A 22,164-nucleotide genomic window follows, 5' to 3' on the forward strand; every position below is an offset into this window, starting at 1 on the left:
ACTAAACTCAGGTTCTTCTGCTTGATGCTCAAAATGCAGTAATGGAGAGACAGAGACTGGTGGAGGGAAATTACTTTTATTCAAGAACTGACAGCTTGAGAAAATGGTGGACTCACATTGTAAACACCATCTTGACAATTGGACATGGGCAGGGGTTTTGTAAGGAGGGGGAAGGGATGGTGGGAAAAACAGAACAAAGGAATCAAAAGGAGGGAATGAAGAGCTCTCCGTTGAAGGGACAACATGCAAGCCAACACAGTCTGCTCAGATAATTGGTTGAAAGTGAGCAAATCTCCCAGAACTGGAGTCAGAGTTGGATTCTGCTTCTTTTGAAGTTAGTTCCTAGAGTTCTTAAGCAAACAGGCTGTTTATCTGCAGTCACATGTTAATTAACAGGATGTCATTTACAGAAATAACGTTAAAAGATTGGTGGGGAGGGAGAACCAAAATGGCATTGTAGTAAACGCCAGTACTTACCGCCTCCCAAACCACATCAAAATTACTACTAAAATACAGAACAACCATCATTCAGAACTGCCTGAGATCTGGCTGAATGGAAGTCCTTCAACTAGAGGAGTAAAAAAAGTGCATTGAGACTGGTAAGAGGGGCAGGGGTGCATAATGGGCTGGTCCAACACCAATGTGTGGCGTTTTTCCAGTTGGGAGGGAATCTTGGCTGCAGAGGCCTCCTGTGAGAAGCCAGGGGTCCAAGCCTCACAACAGACCCCCCAGCTCCAGAGCTGGGAAGAGAAGTTCCTGTAACCTCGGGCTGTAAAAACCAGAGGGGATTGTGGCTGAGTGCATGGAGGCTGCTGGAGCACCAGGCAGTTCTTACACAGTCCCACTTCCTCTGAGCTCCAGCACAAGGCAGCAGTGTTGGGGGACCCAGGGACATACAGGGAGGAACTAAATTGTCTCGCATTGGGGTAGGAATTCAGGGTGGGGATGGTCACAGAGGTCTTTGTTCTTATTCTGAGACCTCCCCTGTCAAAGAGCTGACTGGCAGCCATATCAGCATGGCCCACACTGTTCGCTCAGCCCTGGTGATTCCCTGAGACCCTGTCCCATCCAACTTGCAGCATCACCCAAAGCTGTTGTAGTGGCTTTTCCGTATGAATGGCCTGTCCCAGCTCAGGCTTCAGACTTTTCTAAAATCTCTCAAACAAGCAGCAGCTTGTTTAGATTAGTGGCTTTGTAGTATAATTTGATATCTTGTATTGTGATCCCTCCAACTTTGTTCTTTTGGTCTTTTTTGAGGTCTTTTGGTTTCATATAAATTTTTGGAGTATTCGTTCTAGAGCTGTGAAATACGCTGTTGGTAATTTAATAGGGATTGCATTGAATCTATATATTTCTTTGGGTTGTATGGACATTTTAATGATGTTAATTCTACCAATCCATGGACACAGTATATTCTTCCACTTGTTTATATCTTTATCTCTTTTTTCAATGTCCTGTAGTTTTTGAGTACAAGTCTTTTACCTCCTTGGTTAAATTTATTCCTAGGTATCTTTTTTTTTTTTTTTGTCATGGTAAATGGGGTTGTTTAGTGTCCATTTCTATGAATTCATTACTGGTGTATAAAAATGCCATCGATTTCTGGGTGTTAATTTTGTATCCTGTTACATTGCTGAATTCCTTTATTAAATCTAGTAGTTTTTTGGTGGAGTCTTTAAGGTTTTCTATGTACAATACCATATCATCTGTGAATAATGAGAGTTTTACTTCCACCTTTCCAATTTGGATGCTTTTTATTTCTTCTTCTTATCTTATCACTGTGGCTAGCACTTCCAGTACTATGTTGAATAAGAGTGGTGAAAGTGGACATGCCTGTCTTGTTCCTGTTCTTAGGGAAATGATTTTAGTTTTTGCCCATTGAGTATGATGTTCGCTGTAGGTTTGTCTTATATATCCTTTATTATGTTGAGGTATGATCCCTTCATTCCCACTTTGCTGAGAGTTTTTATCAAAAATAGGTGTTGGATTTTGCCAAATGCTTTTTCTGCATGTATTGATATGATCATGTAATTTTAAATTTGTTTATGTGATGTATCACTTTTATTGATTTGCGAATATTGTACCAGCCTTGCATCCCTGGAATAAATCCCACTTGGTCATTGTGTATGATCTTTGTAATATATTGCTGGATCCTATTTGCTAATATTTTATTGAGGATTTTAGCATCTATGTTCATCAGGGATATTGGCCTGTAATTCTCTTTCTTTGTAGTGTCTTTATTTGGTTTTGGAATTAGGGTAATGCTGGCCTCATAAAAAAAAGTTAGAAGTGTTCCTTCCTCTTGGATTTTTTGGAATAGTTTGAGGAGGGTAGGTGTTAGTTCTTCTTTGAATGTTTGGCAAAACTTCTCTGTGAAGCCATCCAGACTAGGGCCTTTAATTGCTGGGAGTTTTTTTGATTACTGCTTCAATTTCTTGAATTGTTATTAGCCTATTCAGGTTTTCTGATTCTTCCTGATTCAGTTTTGGAAGATTGTATTTTTCTAGAAATTTGTCCATTTCATCCACATTTTCAAGCTTGTTGACATATAGTTGCTCAGTTTTCCCCTTGTATTTCTGTGATGTCAGTTGTTATTTCACCACTTTCATTTCTGATTTTAATTATTTGGGCCCTCTCACTTTGTTTCTTGATGAGTCTGGCTAAAGGTTCATCAATCTTGTTTATCTTTTCAAAGAACCAGCTCTTGGTTTCATTGATCTTTTCTATTATTTTTTTAGTCTCTATGTCATTTATTTCTTCTCTAATCTTTATTATTTCCTTCTTTCTACATACTCTAGGATTTTCTTGTTGTTCTCTTTCTAATTCTTTAAGTTGTAGGGTTAAGTAGTTTATTATTAATTTTTCTTGTTTTGTTTTTTTTTTTGACGTAGGCCTGTAATACTATGAACTTCCCTCTCAGGACTGCTTTTGCTGTGTCCCAAAAATTTGGGGGTTGTTGTGTGTTCATTTTCATTTGTTTCCAGAAAGTTCTTTATTTCTTTCTTGATCTCATTGGCAACCCATTCATTGTTTAACAACCTGCTATTTAATCTACATGAGTTTGAATGATTTTACTGTAGTTGGTTTCTAATTTCATTCCATTATGATCTGAGAAGATGCTTGATATAATTTCAATCTTCTTAAATTTGTAGAGACTTGTTTTGTGTCCTAACATGTGGTCTGTCTTTGAGAATGACCCATGTGCACTTGAGAAGAACGTATATTCTGCTACTTTGGGGTGAAATGTTCTGTGTCAATTAAATCCATCTGATCTAGTGTGTCATTTAGAGTTGCTGTTTCCTTGTTGATTTTTTGTCCGAAAGATCTATCCAGTGAAGTCAGAGGGGTGTTGAAGTCCCCTACTATGACTGTATTGCTGTTGATCTCTCCCTTAAAGTCCTCCAGAAGTATTTTAAATATATTTAGGTGCTCCTATAGTGGGTTCATATGTGTTTACCAAGGTTATATCCTCTTGGTGGATCAATCCCTTAAGTATTATGTAGTGACCTTTATTGTCTCTTGTGATAGACTTCATTTTGAAGTCTATTTTGTCAAATATGAGTATTGCTACCCCAGCTTTTTTTTCCCTTTCCATGTGCATGGAAAAATTTTTTCCATCCCTTCACTCTCATCCTGTGTGAGTCTTTTGTTCTGAGGTGGGTCTCTTGTAGACAGTATATGATTGGGTCCTGTTTTTTTTATCCATTCAGCTATCCTATGTCTTTTGATTGGAGCATTTAATCCATTACATTTAAGGTTATCAATCGCTACTTATTGGTTGCCATTTTAATTCTTTATGCCTGTATTTCCCTCTCTATTTCTTCTTCTCATTATAGCAGCCCCTTTCACATTTTTTGCAGTGCTGGTTTGGGTGATAAACTCTGTTAGCCTTTTTTTTTTTTTTTTGTCTGGGAAGCTTTTTATTTCACTTTCTATTTTGAATGATAGCCTTGCTGGATATAGTAATCTTGGTTTCAGATCCTTGCTTTTCATTACCTTGAATACATCATGCCATTCCCTTCTGGCCTGTAGAGTTTCTGATGAGAAATCAGCTAACAGACTTAAAAGAGCTCCTTTGTAGGTAATAAATTGTTTTTCTCTTGCTGCCTTTAAGATTCTCTCTTTAATTTTTGGCATTGTAATTATGATGTGTCTGGGCCTGAGCCTGTTTGGGTTCTTCTTGCTAGGTTCTTGGGCCTCCTGAACTTGTGTAACTTTTTCCTTCATCAGGTTAGGGAAGTTTTCTGCCATTATTTCTTCAAACATATTCTTTATCCCTTGCTCCCTTTCTTCCTCTTCTGGCATGCCTATAATGCAAATATTGTTACATTTCCCATAGCTCCCTTAAGCTATCCTCCTGTTTTTAAGTGTTTTTTTTCTTTTTGGTTCTCTGATTGCGTGATTATCTTCTGCCCTGTCTTCTAATTCACTGATCTGATCCTTGGCTTCCCCTAATCTGCTGTGTATTCTTTCCACTGTGTCAAAAGAGGAATTTTAAATAGACAATATATGAAAAGGCGCTCAAATTCATTAGTAATCAGGAGAATGCAGAAAATAACCACTACACATTCATAGGATTGACATTAAAATGTCAATTAAAATGATTGAAAATATCAAATATTGAAGGGAACATATAATAACAGAAGCTCTCACATACTGCTGATGGTAGCAAAATAAGTGGTATGGCTGCTTTTGAAACTCTTTGGCATTATCTAGTACAGTTGAAGTTACACCTACCTTATCACCCAGCAAAACCACTTCCAGGAATACACTATGAGAAATGTCAGCAAATGAGCACAGGAGACCTACACAGATTAAATATAGCAGCAGCATTGTAACCAACGAAATTGGAAACAGCCTAAATCTATGTCAACTTTAGAATGTATAAATACATTATAGTCCTATAATAGAATATTATACAGCATGAAAATAAATGAACTATAGCAAAGGCAACATCATGAACAAATCTCACAATCAGGTTGAAGGAAGCCAGAGGCAAAATGAATGATTCCATTTCTGTAAAGTTCAAAATCAGGCAAAATGAAACTATGGTGTTTAATAATGCACACCTAGGTAGCAAAACATTTTTCCGGTCAGGGCCATTTTTAAAAACTAAAAAAAGTATTCAGCACATAAGTCTAGTGATTATCTTCAGTTGGGAAAGAAAACTGTGATTAGGAAGGAGCCCACAGTCAGAGTGGAGGATTTCTGGCTGCTGTTCTTTTTATTTTTACAGAGATACTAACTTTATATAGATTCAGTAAGCTGTACATGTTTTGTGTACTCTGTATGTACTCTGTTTTCACAATAAAAACAGGCATAGCCCTAACCGGTTTGGCTCAGTGGATAGAGCGTCGGCCTGCGGACTCAAGGGTCCCAGGTTTGATTCCGGTCAAGGGCATGTACCTTGGTTGTGGGCACATCCCTAGTAGGGGGTGTGCAGGCGGCAGCTGATCGATGTTTCTCTTTCATCGATGTTTCTAACTCTCTATCCCTTTCCCTTCTTCTCTGTAAAAAATCAAGAAAATATATTTTAAAAACAGGCATGAAAAGATGTTGGGGAACAGAGTCCTTCTTTTCTGGGCATATTAAGATCTTCTTAGGATGCCTGACCCTGCAGAGGAAGGCTGCTAAGGCAGGAGTCAGCTGAAGACAAAGCCAATATACAAGGAGGGTGGATGGAGCAGGTTGCTGAAAGATGTTCCACAGCCTGAGAGCCCCAACAAAACTCAACAAAGAGGCTGCAGTGACTGGTTTGGGTCTGTTTTGCTTTGTTTTCCTTTGTAATTTTCAATAGCATTATTTCCTTGGCTCTCTAAAGTTGTTCTTGCAACATTCCATGTTACTCAGTTTTCAGATTACACTTTTAATCAAGAACCTTTTGGGATGTCAAGTTAGGAGTTCTAGTCAATTCTAGTTATCTTCCTTAAACAGGAGCTGGACAGACTTTTTAAAAATCATGTAATTATTCTACTTTGCAAGAGATTCTAGCAGTAAAGCCATCACTGTTTCCTAGTCAATCTATAACTGTTTTCATTTTCACTGGAAAACTATGATCAACAACAATCCTTTTGACATAACTGACTATATAACTGCTTTTAAAACTTCCTTTTAAAAAGAAATTAAAAAATTAAATCAATTTAAAAAATGTAATACATCAATTAAACAATTAGAACTTGTACATGGGGAAGAGCCTCAATCCTAACAAGGAAGTTTTATATATAAATGTTTTTCTTTGTCACAAAAGACTTTAAACTTAGGATCCCAATTAAAATGTTTTAAAAGAAAATTTCAAAAATAGGAGATTCTGGAGCTCCCCAAAAGCTCTTTTAGGCCCAATTTTTAAATAACTCGAGAGGTAATCTGAATGACTTGTTTCCTAACAACAATGCCAAATTTTCAATGCATATTCATAGGAATCCTAATAGAATTAGCTGTACCCTGCACTATAGTTCTTTAAGCACAGGCAAGTAGCTTATCTCTCAGGCCACTTGCTTGTCTTTGATGATCCTGTGCATGTATAAACTAAAAATTGTTAAAAATGAACACGTCACCCAGAAAGCATTTAATATTTTTGAATGTTGCTTAAATGTGGCTTTCAGAAATATTTAGTAAAGAATTAAATGTTACAACATTTTTTCTTGCTAACAATAATGTATACCCACACTCAAAAAGTTTTTCACAAGTTGTAGGAAAACAACTCCCTCTTACTATTTATGTCTAGTATTTGAAAAGATCTCAGAAAAACATAGTCCATTATACTCCAGGGCTTTCCTTATTTCAAGCAAAAATTATACCTACCACTTTTTTGAGGTTTTATATAATCCATATACCAATACTAGTATTTAGGCTCCTATGGATATAGCAAGGAATCTCAATTAAGTCCAATTTGTAGCTGACCCTCTGGAAAGAACATCCACGGGTCTGTGTTGCATTATGTAACCACACCAACTTACATAACAAACCCATTCTGCCCCTTAACAGGGATTTATTAAGAAATGAGTTGCGTTTTGTTTTGGGGATTGTCAGCTTTTGATTGGATGGCCATGCTCAAGAATTCCAGACACTGGTCGACATAAAAAAATAAAAAAACACCTTACTCTATATAGTCTCTAAGTTCATTTACAGAAACTGTATCACTTTTTAGATTTCTTGAAAGTCACACCAAGGATATAGAGCTCTTTCCTCCCACACACACTTGTCGTAATAACCCTGCTTACTCTATTCTGCCAACAAGGACAGTTAATTTTTGTTTCTCTTTTCACGATGCCTTCCCATTATCATCATTGACCCATATCTTGTATATTGTGAAAAGACAAGGACAAAAACCATCACAAACTGCCCAGGCTGCAACAGAGAACCTGAAACAGCAATTCTCACCTAAAGAGCTAGAATTGTCAACCTGACAGACACTGGCTTTTGGTGAATAGATATTGTCACTATGCTACAAAGAAAGGCATGCTTGGAGAGGCCTTTTAGGAATATAATTCCTGGAACCCTAGTTACTAAATGCATGACAAGTCTCAGCAATATACCATTCATCGAGTGAAGTGGTCGGCAAACTGCGGCTCGCGAGCCACATGCGGCTCTTTGGCCCCTTGAGTGTGGCTCTTTCTAAGCCTTAGGAGTACCCTAATTAAGTTAATAACAATGTACCTACCTATATAGTTTGTTTAAAAAATTTGGCTCTCAAAAGAAATTTCAATCGTTGTACTGTTGATATTTGGTTCTGTTGACTAATGCGTTTGTCGACCACTGATTCTCATGTATTACCACTCTCCTCTCACACCTACCCTTTGATTCAGAGTGAAAAGGCCAAAGGCAATAAATAAGAGCTCCTTCTCTACTCACATCACTCATGAGTTGGCTTCAAATGGAAGTATATTACTCAAATTATATTTTTAATTTAATATATAGTGAGGGTGCTAACACTTCAAATAAATCTATAATACAGTCTTTAGTCACTTATCTCCTTTGTCAAAAAATCAAAATTGCTGTATGTTGAATTCACTTATAGCAGGTAATTTACAGTAGCAAAGGCAGCAAGTATGTTTTTGAGACACTATACTAATAATTGCATAGTACCACGACAGTCTTGGGTCCAAATCATGGTTACTTAAGCAAGCAAAGAAATCAAGGGAAACAAACCTATTCTGGGTGACAACTTTATGACCTAAAACTTTAATGGCACGAGGGTTAGAACAAACATCTGCTATAGATACTACTCGTGTACAATTCCTAAATTCTTCTCAGTGTGAAAGGGTAGCAGATAAAGTTTGGAGGCCATTAAAACTTGCAGCCGTTTCACCTCTTCACCCTGAGGCTGTCAACTTTCCAAAGTTAAATAGAATTTCCTGGAATCTGCCTTATATTCAAAATTCTAAATGATGAGAGGCAAGTAAAATAACCAAGAAAATAACAATAACAAAAAGATCTTTAATGTTCAGGACCTTGATTTGTGGCAAATCTCCCTAAATTACATCATCAAGTAAACAGAAATGAGAAAAAAACAACCACTGTTTCACATCTAGGAGGTACTTGTCATTGCAACTGTATTTCTTTCTTTCTTCCTTTTTTTAAATCCTCACCCGAGGATATTTTTCCATTGATTTTTAGAGAGAGCGAAAGGGAGAGGGAAAGACAGAAATATCGATGTGAGAAACACATTGATTGGCTGCCTCCTGCACGGGTCGGGCCGGGCCAGGGAGGAGCCTGCAACCAAGGTTCGTGTCCTTGACCAGAATCAAACCCAGGACCCTTTGGTCTGCAGGCTAATTCTCTATCCATTGAGCCAAACCAGTTAGGGCTGTATTTCTTTTTTAAGGTTGGGTAAATCACAATCCCTTTACAAGGTTTTCAATGGGTTAACCTAAAAAAATCAAGATGAGATTATAATACCATTTTCTTTGGAAAAGAAAAACCATCTATATTGTTGGCATTAAATATATATATATTTGAAAACTGGATTTCAAAGCAAAAGTCATGAACTTATACTTGCTATATAACGAGGAACATGAAAAGGCTGTTGTGTGTTGAAAAAGAACTGGAGTTTGAAATATCTGGAAGGGAGAAAAATTCCACATGCAAGACAGACATCCAAAATGGCTCAACATAATTTATTTTTTTTATGTTAAAATGTACAGAGTTCTTTTGAAAGTACTTGCTAGAAAGGGGGGAAAAAGTGATATTACATACAAGGAGAGGAAGGGAGACCAACTGGCCCAGGAGCGCATGACATGGAGAAATACAAAGGCATCTAGGCACCCCTTCCCCTTAGCTTACAAGTCACCATGAACAAAGTACAAAGAAGTTACAAAACAGGAAAAGCAAATATAAACAGACAGGAATAGACTTAGTTAGCTTCATTTGTACATGCGGCTTTTAGAGGCATCTGGAGCTCTATTCACACACTCTAGAGATCTCTTTAAAGAGAATTTTTATCTTTCTTAAAATAGTTTTTAATATTCTACAACAAAGATAAAAAATTTTAAAGATGGAATGAAATGAAAAAGCTCTTATTTTAAAAGGCATCAAAGTCACTAACAGTGAGTTTTTTAAATTTCTTTTTTAGAAGATTACCCAAGTTATTTTGCTAAAAATACATTTTTTTTAAAACAGAAGTGAAAAAATGACAGGTACCAATATTACTGTGTTGGATAATTTCTTTTATAATATAGAAAAGAACATTTTCTCTACAATAGTTCTAGTCACAAAAAGGCTTGTGGAAAAAGGGAGCTGCCTGATTGAATCTTTTTTTTTCTTTTTTTAAGAAAGAAACAAAACCAAACACAATCGCAAACCAACAGAAACTGAATTCACGGCCCTCATTGCAACAGCTTCTCCTTCTGCCTTGACCCACCACCCTCCTCCCAATATACTTCCCTCCCGACCCACCCCAACCCCACCCCAACCAGGAAGCAATGACATAGCTGAAGATAGGGAGAGGGCAGAACAGTGCACTTTCTACATAGATGCTTGAGAACTGGAATAGTATATACAGAGAAACTGGGTCCTACACAGCCTTGTACATGCTCAGAATTGATAGCGCTAGGATGTGGAATTCTGCCTTTTTCTATGTAACACATTTAATTGAGAAAGTCAATTAAAATGTATTAAAAAAACCAACAAACCTGTGCATTTGAAAAATGTAATGTCTAATTAGTACTTCAAAATTTATCTATATAAAATATACAAATAAAGGAGAGAATTTAATGCTTATAGGTATTTCTTTAAGCAGTACTTCCCCCTTTTGGATATTTGACTGCACATACCAAGTGGTATAATAATTTCCATCTTCTAATGATGGAATATATATATATAGATATATAGATTTTTTTTACCTATCCCTGGAGCAAGTAACAGGAAGAGAATGGGCAAACTGGCTGCACAAAAGAGAATGGAATTGGGAATAACATAGGAGCCTGCTAAAACCCTGCTGTCCAGATTTGCCCTGCTATGCTGGTGGTTGGTTTATCTTTCTTCTCTTCAGCCACTCACAGGTGAGCAGCTAGTGCACTGATTCACAGGGGATGAACTCAGGATCTCAAAAGACAAATGAAGACCGGAGGTATGTATCATTTAAGTAGCTATAAAACTCACACCATGATCTCCCTTACAACACACATTCTGTCATCTCTTCCAACATAAACAGTGTCAAAGGTTTGCCAGGTATTTTCAAATCACTGAAACAGTCATCCATCAACACTGTAAGAATGTAAGAGGCTAATCACTAGGGACTGTTGTTTGAGTTTAATCAGAGTCAAAGGCTCAGGAATCAAGACCCTTAGCATCTCAAAGTACATACTAAAAACAAGAGGTTGCGTGGAACGTGGGCTTTTATGGCTGATTCACCAGGTGGTAAAAAAAAAACGAGAGGTTAATTTCCTCTTTTTGATTGTTAATTGACCATCTCTATTCTTGCAAGGCTAATTTAGGATTGCAAACAGCTTTCCTCTGAGATTCTGCTGTTAATTGAGACTTACAGTATTTGTGTGTCTCTGAGTGCTAAGTGGGTATAGTAAAAAAAATTATATTACACTTGATTTAAGAAAGACAAACATTTCAATGAAGTCCATCTAAAAAGAAACATTTTGGGGGAAAGGTTTCAAGAGGTGTGTGTGTGTGTGTGTGTGTGTGTGTGTGTAGGGAGTGGAGGGGATTTTAAAAGGAGAAGCATTTTCCTGCCTCACTTTATTAATAATAATAATAATAATATTAACAATAATAATAAGTTTAAGGAGCTTGGGTTGTTCTCCATGTCCCCATCCGAGTCTCCCATAAGTGCCTCCTGCTGGAATGAAGTAGGAAATGAAAAGTTGGGTTCAGAGGAAAGGGTCTGGTTAACCCTCGAGATGTATATATAACATTTAAAAATGACAACACTGGGAGCTGCAAACAGTGAAGGGAAACATACATCTTCAAATAAAATCAAGATATTTCACTTTTACACAAATTCTGTCCATGTGGTATGTAAAGAAAGTAAGGCTCTTTTTAATTATGAAAAGATTTTTGTGCATGTTTCCCCTATCCCCAAATCCATTTTTAGATGAGTTCTATTGTAAAATGTTCAAGATTATGAAGAAAACCAAAACCCAGAACAAAATGAACCCCCAAAAAAGAGAAGACCAGGTTTTTTAAAAAATAAAATAAACCAAAGAAAAATTCCTCTAAATCTACAGCAATATTTTAACTGGAAAAAAAAGGTCCATTTTTCTCTGGTTTGTCAGTATAAAAGGTTCCTTTATTTATATATATTTAAGTTTTTAATTGCAAGTTCATCTTGCTCATCTTCTCATGTAAGGTCCATTGAGTGACTGCTTGGGCACACCAGCAGCATTCATGTAGCTGTGATGGGAGGGGCCAGTGTACATCATGTTTCCATGAGGGTTTGGCTGCATAGGCTGCTGGGTATAGGCCTGGCTCCCCATCATCCCCATCTGCATCTGCATAGGATACTGTGCTGTCTGGTTCATGTAGGCAGGGTTACTATGGTAACTGCTGTTCATCATGGGTTGTGTCATTCGATAGCTGTTCATGGCATTCAAGGTGTTCATATTCATGGAATTAACATTATAGGTAGGGGTTGGCATTAAATTAACCCCCATGTTCATGCCACGCTGAACGGCCAATGCACGAGGGCCAGCCTGCATGGCAACCGCTGGTGGACTGCGGCCATACAGCTGCTGCTGGTGAGCAGCTGCAGAGGGCAGTGGTGCAGATTTGGAGCGGATGGAAATGTGCCCCTTGACTGGCATTTGCCCTTGCAACCTCTGAGTGTGAGGAATACCAATGTTGGTAGCAGACATGTTGCACTGTAGCAGAGGTGACGTGAGGTTCATGGTGGTAGATGCCAAGTTTGGGGGTGGCGTCATGGTGGCTTGTGCTTGAGGGGTCCCAGCTAATGGATGAGATGGAGCTAGCTGAGCCAGCCCTGTATTAGACAAAGAAACACTGGTTGCATAGGAAGTCACAGCAGGAGAATGGCTATAAGGCATGGCATGAGGGTCCATAATGGTGTTAGTCAGCTGCTGTAACTTGGCTAAACTGAAGGTGGCTGACGGTTGAGAGTAGCTGCCGGCACCAAAATCCCCTGGAATCCTCTCATAGATACTGATGTTCCCAGTGCTTCCAGATTCTGGTATCTCCATGATCATAGGCGCTGGAGTGAAACTGTTATTCATACTACACTGTGACAGGGGTGGCTGCTGTTGAGGTGGCGGTGGGGGTTGAGGCTGCTGGGGCTGAGGTGGTGGCGGCTGCTGCTGCTGCTGCTGCTGCTGCTGCTGCTGCTGTGGTGGTGGAGGCTGAGGTGCTGGTTGCTGTTGCTGCTGCTGTTGCTGCTGCTGCGCTGGTGGCGGCGGTGGCGGCTGCTGGTTACTGGGAGGCCGCTCCACCACACAGCTCTGAGGTGACTTGATGTTGCAGTTGGCAGCAGGCTGGACATTGTTCTGCTGCATCATACTGCAGCTGTTGCCCATGTTTGCCATCTGCTGAGTGACAACACAACTGTTCTGGGTGAGGCTGCTGGAGGACGATAACCCACCATAGGAGCAGCTGCTCTGGGAAGAGTTATTCCCACAAATGCTGCCGCCCATCGTGGAATCATAACTGCTAGGGTTCTCATAGTTTTCTGTGGTGCTCTCAATGCTGCCCAGATCACTGAAGCCACTGTCCACCACCTGCTGAGAGTGGTCTGATACGGAAGGCACATCCATCATGGGGCTGGTCTCCATGTTCTGCATAGAGGGGGCGGACAGGGATCCTTGTTCTGGGCTGATCTGGGTGTAACCACTTTCAAGGGCAGGCACATTGGGACTGCTGACTGAACGGACTGACTGACTGGGATGAGACTGAACAGAAGATATTGGACTATTGTGTTCAGAAGCATGACAGTCTTCAACCATTGACATCTGAGGGTCTTCATCAGCTTGGGTGTAACTCTGCAGTGTCTGACAAGCTGCAAGTGTCTCTTCACAGTCCTGGTAGGCACCCTCGTGCTCATTGCTTTCTTCTTGAGTCAAGGACTGTACTGCTTGCACAGTTTCCAGATCCAGTTCACTATGGGGAATTTCGTCTTCCTCTTTTAACTCAATTAATTCTTCTTTAGAGTTTGAATCTTCTTCATGATCATCCTCAGACCCTGGCATATGCTCTGATATCACGGATGTTTCATGGGAAGTCTGTTCTTCTTCAGAATCTGGTTCTGTTTCCTCTTTATCCTTTATATTCTCCCTACTGTTCTGCATATTCGTATCTAAAAAAGACTCCTGACTACCAGGACCCTCTTTGACATCTTCTCTAATGGGCTGCTCCTCTAGTTCTTTTTTCTTTGTAGATTCTAGATGACCGTCATCTTCATCATCTGCATCATGGTCTTCATTCTGGTTTGTCTCTATAGCCACTTCATCCTCTTCCTCTTGCTCCTGTTCTTCCAGTTCTTGTTGCTCTTCCTCAGATTGCCTCTGCTCTTCTGAGACTCGGGGTTTCTCTTCTTCCTCCTCTACCTCAGGTTCTTTCATTTCCATCTCGGGACTGTTGCTATCCACTGGAGAAACTGCTCTAACTTCACTGCTGGTTGTATCTTCTTCTTCTCCCTCTTCAACCTCTTCTGCTTCCACGTGCATCTCCTCGTCTTCCTTCCTTTCTTCGGTTAAAGCTAAGTCTTCCTTTGATTCAACAGTTTCTTCATGCTCTTGAATTCTGAGTTTACGTCCAGGTTTAAGAATGGGGACAATGGGCTCAACAATGCGTTCATGAGTAGAAGAAACGGGCATGATTTCCCGATTCAACTTAAATCCTGGCTTGCGACCAGGTCTTTTCTTCCAGTGGATTGGTTTGCGGCTCTTGCCTTTGGGCCATCCCTTTTTCTTTTTCATAGGTGTGGACGTATCTGGCTCATGTGGAGAATCCTTCACATCACATTTTCTCAAGACAGGTACTGGCTTTAGGATAGGAGTGTCTATACAGGAGGGATAAAAAAATAAAAACAGGTTATAAGATCTTATGTTTTTTAATGCCTTTTTCTGAGACCAGCATATACAACAGAAATAATTTCATTAATCACCACAAACTTGATTATCTTCATTGTCTAGTTAAGAATCTAAAGAAGAAGCCTAATTAGTGACATCTTCTAAAGTTATAAGGTAAATTGGCAGAACAGTGAAAGAATCCTAGTCAACATTCTGTTACCACCCACTAGCTAAAACCAGTTCAAGTTTATCATTGCCAACGGTATAGCTTGGGAAAGTTCCTCTAATTCAGTTTTATCATTTATAAAATGGAGATGAGCTTTATAAAGGTGCAAATACAAAGTAGTTATTACAACTACTTTAGACAAATTATCTTTATTATGTAAGTTATAAATCAGTTCATATCTTTGTTTTTTTTGTAATCCTCACCCGAGGACATGTTTCATTGATTTTAGAAAGAGAGTGGGAGAGGGAGAGGGAGAGAGAGGGAGAGAGTGGTAGGGAGGGAGGAGGACAGAGAGCGGAGGGGAGAGAGGGAGAAACATCAATCAGTTGCCTCCTGCATGCACCATGACCCACAACCTGACCAGGAATTGAACCTGATACCCATTGGTGTATAGGACAATACTCCAACTAACTGAGCCACCCAGCCAGGGCTTTTTTTCTGATTGCAATTTATATTCTCTGATTGTCTTATTTTCCACAAAATCATTACTTAAGTTAATTTCATGAGCCATGATTGAGCAATGCTACAAAATAAATGTTGTGTTTGTATGGGAATAGCTGCAAAACATTTAATCCTAGACAAATACTGACCTGAAGAAAAAGCTGAAGCACCAATAACAATGGTTTATTAAAAATAAATTTTATTTTAGCATTATTTTCTTCACAATTAATTTGTTCCTTTTAAAAAATTGTAGTAAAATATGCATAGCATATAAAAGTCCCCATCTTAACATTTTTGGTGTGGCATTAAGTCCATTTCCTTTTCCATTTATTTCTTTAATCCTCACCTGAGGATATTTTTCCATTGATTTTTAGAGAGAGTAGAAGGGAGAGAGAGAGAATCATTGATGCGAGAGAGACACATTGATTGGTTGCCTCAAGCCTGCAACTAGAACTGAACCCGAGACCCTTCCGTTTGCAGCTCTATCCACTGAGCCAAACCAGCTAGAGAACATTTCCCATTAATTTTTAAAGGGAAGACAACCAAGGCAAGAACATGATTTGCAGGGGAGAGCTAAAAAGGTATAGTTAATTAAAATAATTTGAAAACAAAAAAAATTTGTCCAATTCAACAGAAACTTAGAGGATACTATTTTAGTTTATAATGATACAAGTTATAATTTTACTAATGTGCCAAATTTAAAAAATAAGTTTCCTACTTATATATATTTCCTACTTATAACAAAACTCTGGAAAATCATTACCAAAGCAAAAAATCAGTCATCTTGTCATTTTATTAAAGTATTTATTGTAGCCCTGGTTGGTTTGGCTCAGTGGATAGAGCTTGGGCCTGTGGACTGAGTCCCGGGTTCGATTCTGATCAAGGGCACATGCCTGGGTTGCAGGTTCGGTCCCCAATAGGGGGCATGCAGGGAGGCAGCCAATCAATGATTCTCTCTCATCATTGGTGTTTCTATCTTTCTCCTTCTCCTTTCCTCCTCTCTGAAAATAAAAATACTTTTTTTAAAAAAGAAAGTTGTCACCTTTAAAAAAAATTATTGTATAAATATATGAGAGCATGGAGAAAATGAAAGTTATCCACTAGATTTGAAACTGAGTGAATTTAGGTGAGGGCTTGTGCTGGGGGGACGGGGGGTGGGAAGGAGACATATGTAATACTTTCAACAATAAAAAATTTAAATTTTTAAAAAAGGGGTTCTCCTTTTCAGAAAAGAAGAGCATTAAAAAAAAAGAAGTAAAAAAAGAAACTGAGTGAATTTATTTTAAAAGAATAAAAAGCTCAACTAGTTAATCCATAAAAGCTATACATTTATATCTATGTTCAACTAGATTCCTTCAAATTCAAAAAGCTCAGTTTGACCCCATGCAAAACAAACACTGCAGATGTAGGCAGCATGATGCTCTGGAAAAACTGAGGCAAGGATGCAAATGACTAGTGTGTGACCCATCTCATGTATGAGCCCATTTCTTCATTTCTAAAGAGGAAATAACAATAAGGGTGTTTTAAAAGTACATCACTGAATGTTTAGCTATACCATATTTTGAAGTACTGTTACCATTTTTATTAGAAATGTACTACTAATTGAGCAAGACACTTAAAAACATGATTCGGGAAGGATTCCTGAACAGATCTGAAGCAAGTTCAATTTACATGAATTTGATCTTATTTAAGAACCATCTTCTTAGCATTTGTTAACTATTTATTGAGTACCTATATTAAACACTCAGTACACTGCAGTAAGTGAAACAGACTAAATCTATAGAGAGCACGTTCTAGTAAAGAGTTATTACTTAAATATCTTCCTGACACTAAGTCTAGTCCACCTATTAACTAAAGTTTCAGATAATGAACAAAAAAGGATTCGGCAGAAAAAGAATTTTCTGCAGAAACAGCAATAGGTCCCAGGGGAAACTAGAAGAAAAAAAAAAAACACTTTAAAAGGACAGAGGACTAAATGAGGGTGAATATACTTGATACAACTTTTTAGAGATTACCAAGTCATCCTTTAGTTACTTAGTAGGCTGGGTTCGTTTTTCAGCCTTTTTATTGAAGGGTTTACAGCTATCACTGCTGTATTCTAAAGACAATAAAAATACAATAAGCAAAAGTTTTTTAAAACATACCATCGGCATCATCTGACTCTTCGTCATCGTCGTCATCATCTTCATCTTTGGACTTCCTCTTAGAAGAGGATCGACACCTGAGAACATTCTGTGAGGACAACCGATGGAAGTATCCTCTAGAGAATAGTTCATTTTCATCCTCATCCTCTTCTTCTTCATCAATCTCAAAGGTGGGTTCTAACCTTGGCATCGGCCTCTCAGAGTCAGAGTCTTCAAAAGGTTCGTCTAAAACTTCTGTAGTCTCAGAAATAGTTTCTGTGACCACACTGCTATTGTGGTGTTTGCGTTTTCGGACTCTCCTCCTTCGGTGAAGAATTGGTTTCTGTTTAAAAGAGAAATAATTTTATTAACAGTAATGAACACTATCATTTCTGCTAATAATATGATTAATAGTTTTTAAGCCTAATAGAATTAGCACACATAAAATGAGGATGCTATTTACCAAAATATACTTAAATTTTAAAGAATTTTTATTGATAGAGAGGAAAGGAGAGGGAAAGAGAGAAAGAAACATCAATGTGAGAGGGAAACACTGATCAGCTGCTTCCTATATGTCCCCTACCGGGGATGGAGCTTGCAACCTGGGCATGTGCCCGGACTGGGAATTGAACCGCCAACCTTTCGGTGCATGGAACCCCCAACCAACTGAGCCACACCAGCCTGAGCTCAAAATAGATTTTAAATATTATTTCAAAATACCATAGTAAGATACTATACATAATGTATCATAGATACACAGATGTTGGATAAATGAATACAACTTTGTAAAAGAATGGTAACGCAGGCCCCAAAGGGCAGATATTATAATTCCCTTCTTAAGAGTGACTGAGAGGAGAAACCAAGATGGTGGCATAGGTAAACAACTGAAATTGCCGCCTCGCACAACCACTTCAAAAATACAACTAAAAGACAAAACAGACACCATCCAGAACCACAGGAAGGCTGGTTGAGTGGAAATTCTACAACTAGAAGGAAAGAGAAAAGCACACTGAGACTCAGAGGAGGTGCGGAAATAAAGTGCAGAGGTACGGAGGCACATGTGGAAAGGGCTGGCAACTGAGGACGCGGTTGTCTTTTTCAACCGGGAGGGAGACACAAGCTCCTGCTCTGAACTCCAGTTCCGGGCTAGTCTCTGAGGACCCAGACTCATACGGGGAGAAACTGGACTGTCTGGAAGCGGGCGGAACTTGAGGGCAGCTTTCTCTCAGAGGTGCTTGAAGCGATTACTTCAGGACACTGAGAACCGGGGCCTCTTAGGCAGGAATGAGGATCAGCCGTAGCTGTTTGCTCCGCCCTGTTGATTCCCTGAGACCCCGCCCCACCCAAGCTGTGTGCAGAGGCTTTTGCATATGAATGACCTGGCCCTTTGCAATCTAAAATTATCTAACAAACTGCAGCTGGGTCAGAGAGACCCAGAACTTCCAAGAGAAGGCCCAAGGCCCCACAGCAGCTTGCATTGCTTCACAGCTGGGCCTCATCTGGGCACCTCCAAGTCCCAAACAAAGAAGAGGAATCTGCAGATGTCTCCGTAGCTCCTGCTGGGTAGCCTCAGGCAGAGGCTAAATTAGCACCTCCTTAGAGATCCAAGTGCCAGTGTACCCAGTGATCAATCAGAATGGGACCATCCAGATTACAACTCCTCAGATCCAGAAGGGACACACTCAGGGGGCAGACTCAGTGAGCACCAAAGCCCCACTGAAGCAAGTCTTGCCCCAGCTAGATTAGCACCTCCCCAGAGGACAGAAGTTTTCCGCGGCAGACACAGCTGATTCACACAGCCAGTCGGCCTGTTGGTCAAATCCCTCTAGTATTAACTACAACAATCAAGGCTTAACTACAACAAGACTGTGCACAAAGACCACAAGGGGGTGCACCAAGAGTGTCCACCTCAGGTAATTGGGGAGGCTGAGCTACTGGGCCCTATAGAACACCTATAACAGAAAGCCACCCTATCAACACAGAGAAGCAGCCAAAATGCGGAGACAAAGAAACAGGTCACAAATGACAGAAATGGAGGAAAGCAAACTACTGGATATAGAGTTCAAAACCAAGGTTATAAGGTTTTTCAAAAATTTTCTAGAAACTGCCGATAAATTTAGTGAGACCCTCAAGAAATCTAGTCAGACCCTCAAGGATATGAAAAAGGACCAACTAGAAATTAAGCATACAATGACTGAAATAAAGAATATTATACAGAGATCCAACAGCAGACTAGAGGATCGCAAGAATCAAGTCAAAGATTTGAAATACGAAGAAGTAAAAAACACCCAACTGGAAAAGCAAAAAGAAAAAAGAATCCAAAAATATGAAGATAGTGTAAGGAGCCTCTGGGACAACTTCATGCGAACCAACATCCAAATTATAGGGATGCCAGAAGGAGAGAGAGAGCAAGATATTGAAAACCTATTTGAAGAAATAATGACAGAAAACTTCCCCTACCTGGTGAAAGAAATAGACTTACAAGTCCAGGAAGCACAGAGAACCCCAAACAAAAGGAATCCAAAGAGGACCACACCAAGACACATCATAATTAAAATGCCAAGAGCAAAAGACAAAGAGAGAATCTTAAAAGCAGCAAGAGAAAAAAAGTCAATTACCTATAAGGGAGTACCCATACGACTGTCAGCTGATTTCTCAACAGAAACTTGGCAGGCCAGAAGGGAATGGCAAGAAATATTCAAAGTGATGAATAGCAAGAACCTACAACCAAGATTACTTTATCCAGCAAAGCTATCATTCAGAATTGAAGGTCAGATAAAGAGCTTCACAGATAAGAAAAAGCTAAAGGAGTTCATCACCACCAAACCAGTATTATATGAAATGCTGAAAGGTATCCTTTAAGAAGAGGAAGAAGAAGAAAAAGGTAAAGATACAAATTATGAACAACAAATACACATCTATCAACAAGTGAATCTAAAAATCAAGTGAATAAATAATCTGATGAACAGAATAAACTGGTGATTATAATAGAATCAGGGACATAGAAAGGGAATGGACTGACTAGTCTTGGGGGGGAAAGGGATGTGGGGGATGCGGGAAGAGACTGGACAAAAATCGGGCACCTAAGTGGCAAGAAATATTCAAAGTGATGAATAGCAAGAACCTACAACCAAGATTACTTTATCCAGCAAAGCTATCATTCAGAATTGAAGGTCAGATAAAGAGCTTCACAGATAAGAAAAAGCTAAAGGAGTTCATCACCACCAAACCAGTATTATATGAAATGCTGAAAGGTATTCTTTAAGAAGAGGAAGAAGAAGAAAAAGGTAAAGATAAAAATTATGAACAAGTACATATCTATCAACAAGTGAATCTAAAAATCAAGTGAATAAAAAATCTGATGAACAGAATAAACTGGTGAATATAATAGAATCAGGGGCATAGAAAGGGAGTGGACTGACAATTCTCGGGGGAAAGGGGAGTGGGGGTGCAGGAAGGAAGAGACTGGACAAAAATCATACACCTATGGATGAGGACAGTGGGGGGGGGCAGAGGGTGGGGTGGGAACTGGTTGGAGGGGAGCTATGGGGGGAAAAAAGAGGAATAACTGTAATAATCTGAACAATAAAGATTTAATTTTAAAAAATAGTGACTTAAACACCCTAGAGATGTCTATTTCATTACTAAAATGACATAGTGGTTAGTCCCTCAACTTCTCTTTTCCTCAAGAGAAAAAAAGGAATAAACACTTTGTTTGTCTTATAGCTCTACTCTGAAGGTCAGCAGAACTATCAGCAGAACCTTCAGTATGCCATTTCATGCACTATCCATGGAGTTTATTGGAATGCAGAAATGTGGAGCTGACAGGTATTTACCTGATGTTAGTGAAGCATTTCAAAAGTAATAAAATAAATGTGGAATTTGGCACAATAGGCACAATTTTGCACACAATAGCACAAAACAAAGATGATGCACTTAAGCCAATGACCTAAGCCAATTCCCTCATTCTATAGAGGCGATAAAGGTTACAGGACTTAAGGTTACACATGCAGTCAGTATAGAAATGGTTGTAAATTACAGTCTATGACTCTCAGTCAAGTGAGTTTCTTCAAGAACTTCCAAAGTACTTTGTATATGATCTCACTGCCTATTATAATATTCCTTTTTCACACAAACAAATAGCCCAGTTTTATTTTATAAAATGGCAAAGATATATTCTTCAGGATCACATAATGAATAGAATTAGTCAAGAGTTCACTTTTTCTCCACTTCAAATTTACTAATCCTTCTAGTTAAGAATACAATTTTCAAACTAAGTTAAACATGACCTTGCTTTTTGGAGAAATAATTGATTGGAGCATGAAATATACAAGTTGAACCTGAAACATCTTTTAGTACCAGAAAGTAAAAAGTGCTCAAAACTAAACAAAAACCTTCACAAAAATGAAGGCATGTATGTTAAAGAAACACAGGAATAAAATGAAAACGGTTCTGAATATCCAAAGCTAGAAGAATTTGAGCAACAAAATAAAGTAGTAGTACTGGATTATAACTCAAAGTATAAAGTAAATATCTATGAGTCCAAAGTGATATAAATAAATGTATAAACAAATAAACAAATAAATAAATGTGGAGAATGGATAAATATCCCAAGCAGGATTCTAAATAAACATAGGTATTCTGCTCTTAAGGAGTAAAATATTACTCCCCATACCTCAAGTGTGGGTTGTAGACAGATTTCCTCCAAAGACTACAGAAAAGGAAAAAAGGGAATACCTTTACAATGGAGAAACCTGATAACACAAGCTCATGCCAGGTGATGGAGGTTAACAACAGTGGAAAGTCATATTGATAGTAAGTACCCTTGTATATATACTGACTAGAGGCCCGGTGCACAAAAATTTTTGCACTCGGGGGGGGGGGGGCCCCCCGCCACCCCCTTGCCCCC

At 38.9% G+C, this 22,164-nt stretch overlaps 2 protein-coding genes across 4 annotated transcripts in view; both read right to left on the reverse strand.

Annotated features, from left to right (window-relative positions):
• ANK1 (ankyrin 1, erythrocytic) overlaps positions 1–22,164 on the reverse strand; it is a 624,245-nt gene that overhangs the window by 233,139 nt on the left and 368,942 nt on the right. The window lies entirely within an intron of this gene.
• KAT6A (K(lysine) acetyltransferase 6A) overlaps positions 9,093–22,164 on the reverse strand; it is a 119,303-nt gene continuing 106,231 nt past the window's right edge. For 2 of the 3 annotated variants that reach the window (XM_005856458.2, XM_014536506.1), the window contains exons 15-16: positions 17,277–17,598; positions 9,093–14,455 (exon numbers count right to left, since the gene is read on the reverse strand). In XM_005856458.2, coding sequence (XP_005856520.1) covers positions 11,781–14,455; positions 17,277–17,598 — 2,997 coding nt within the window. In that variant the 3' untranslated portion in view covers positions 9,093–11,780. The remainder of the gene's footprint in view (positions 14,456–17,276; positions 17,599–22,164) is intronic. The other variant, XM_005856457.2, reaches the window with a different exon arrangement.

The sequence above is a fragment of the Myotis brandtii genome, unplaced genomic scaffold (assembly GCF_000412655.1).
Source record: "Myotis brandtii unplaced genomic scaffold, ASM41265v1 scaffold103, whole genome shotgun sequence".
In the NCBI taxonomy this organism is placed as follows: domain Eukaryota; kingdom Metazoa; phylum Chordata; class Mammalia; order Chiroptera; family Vespertilionidae; genus Myotis; species Myotis brandtii.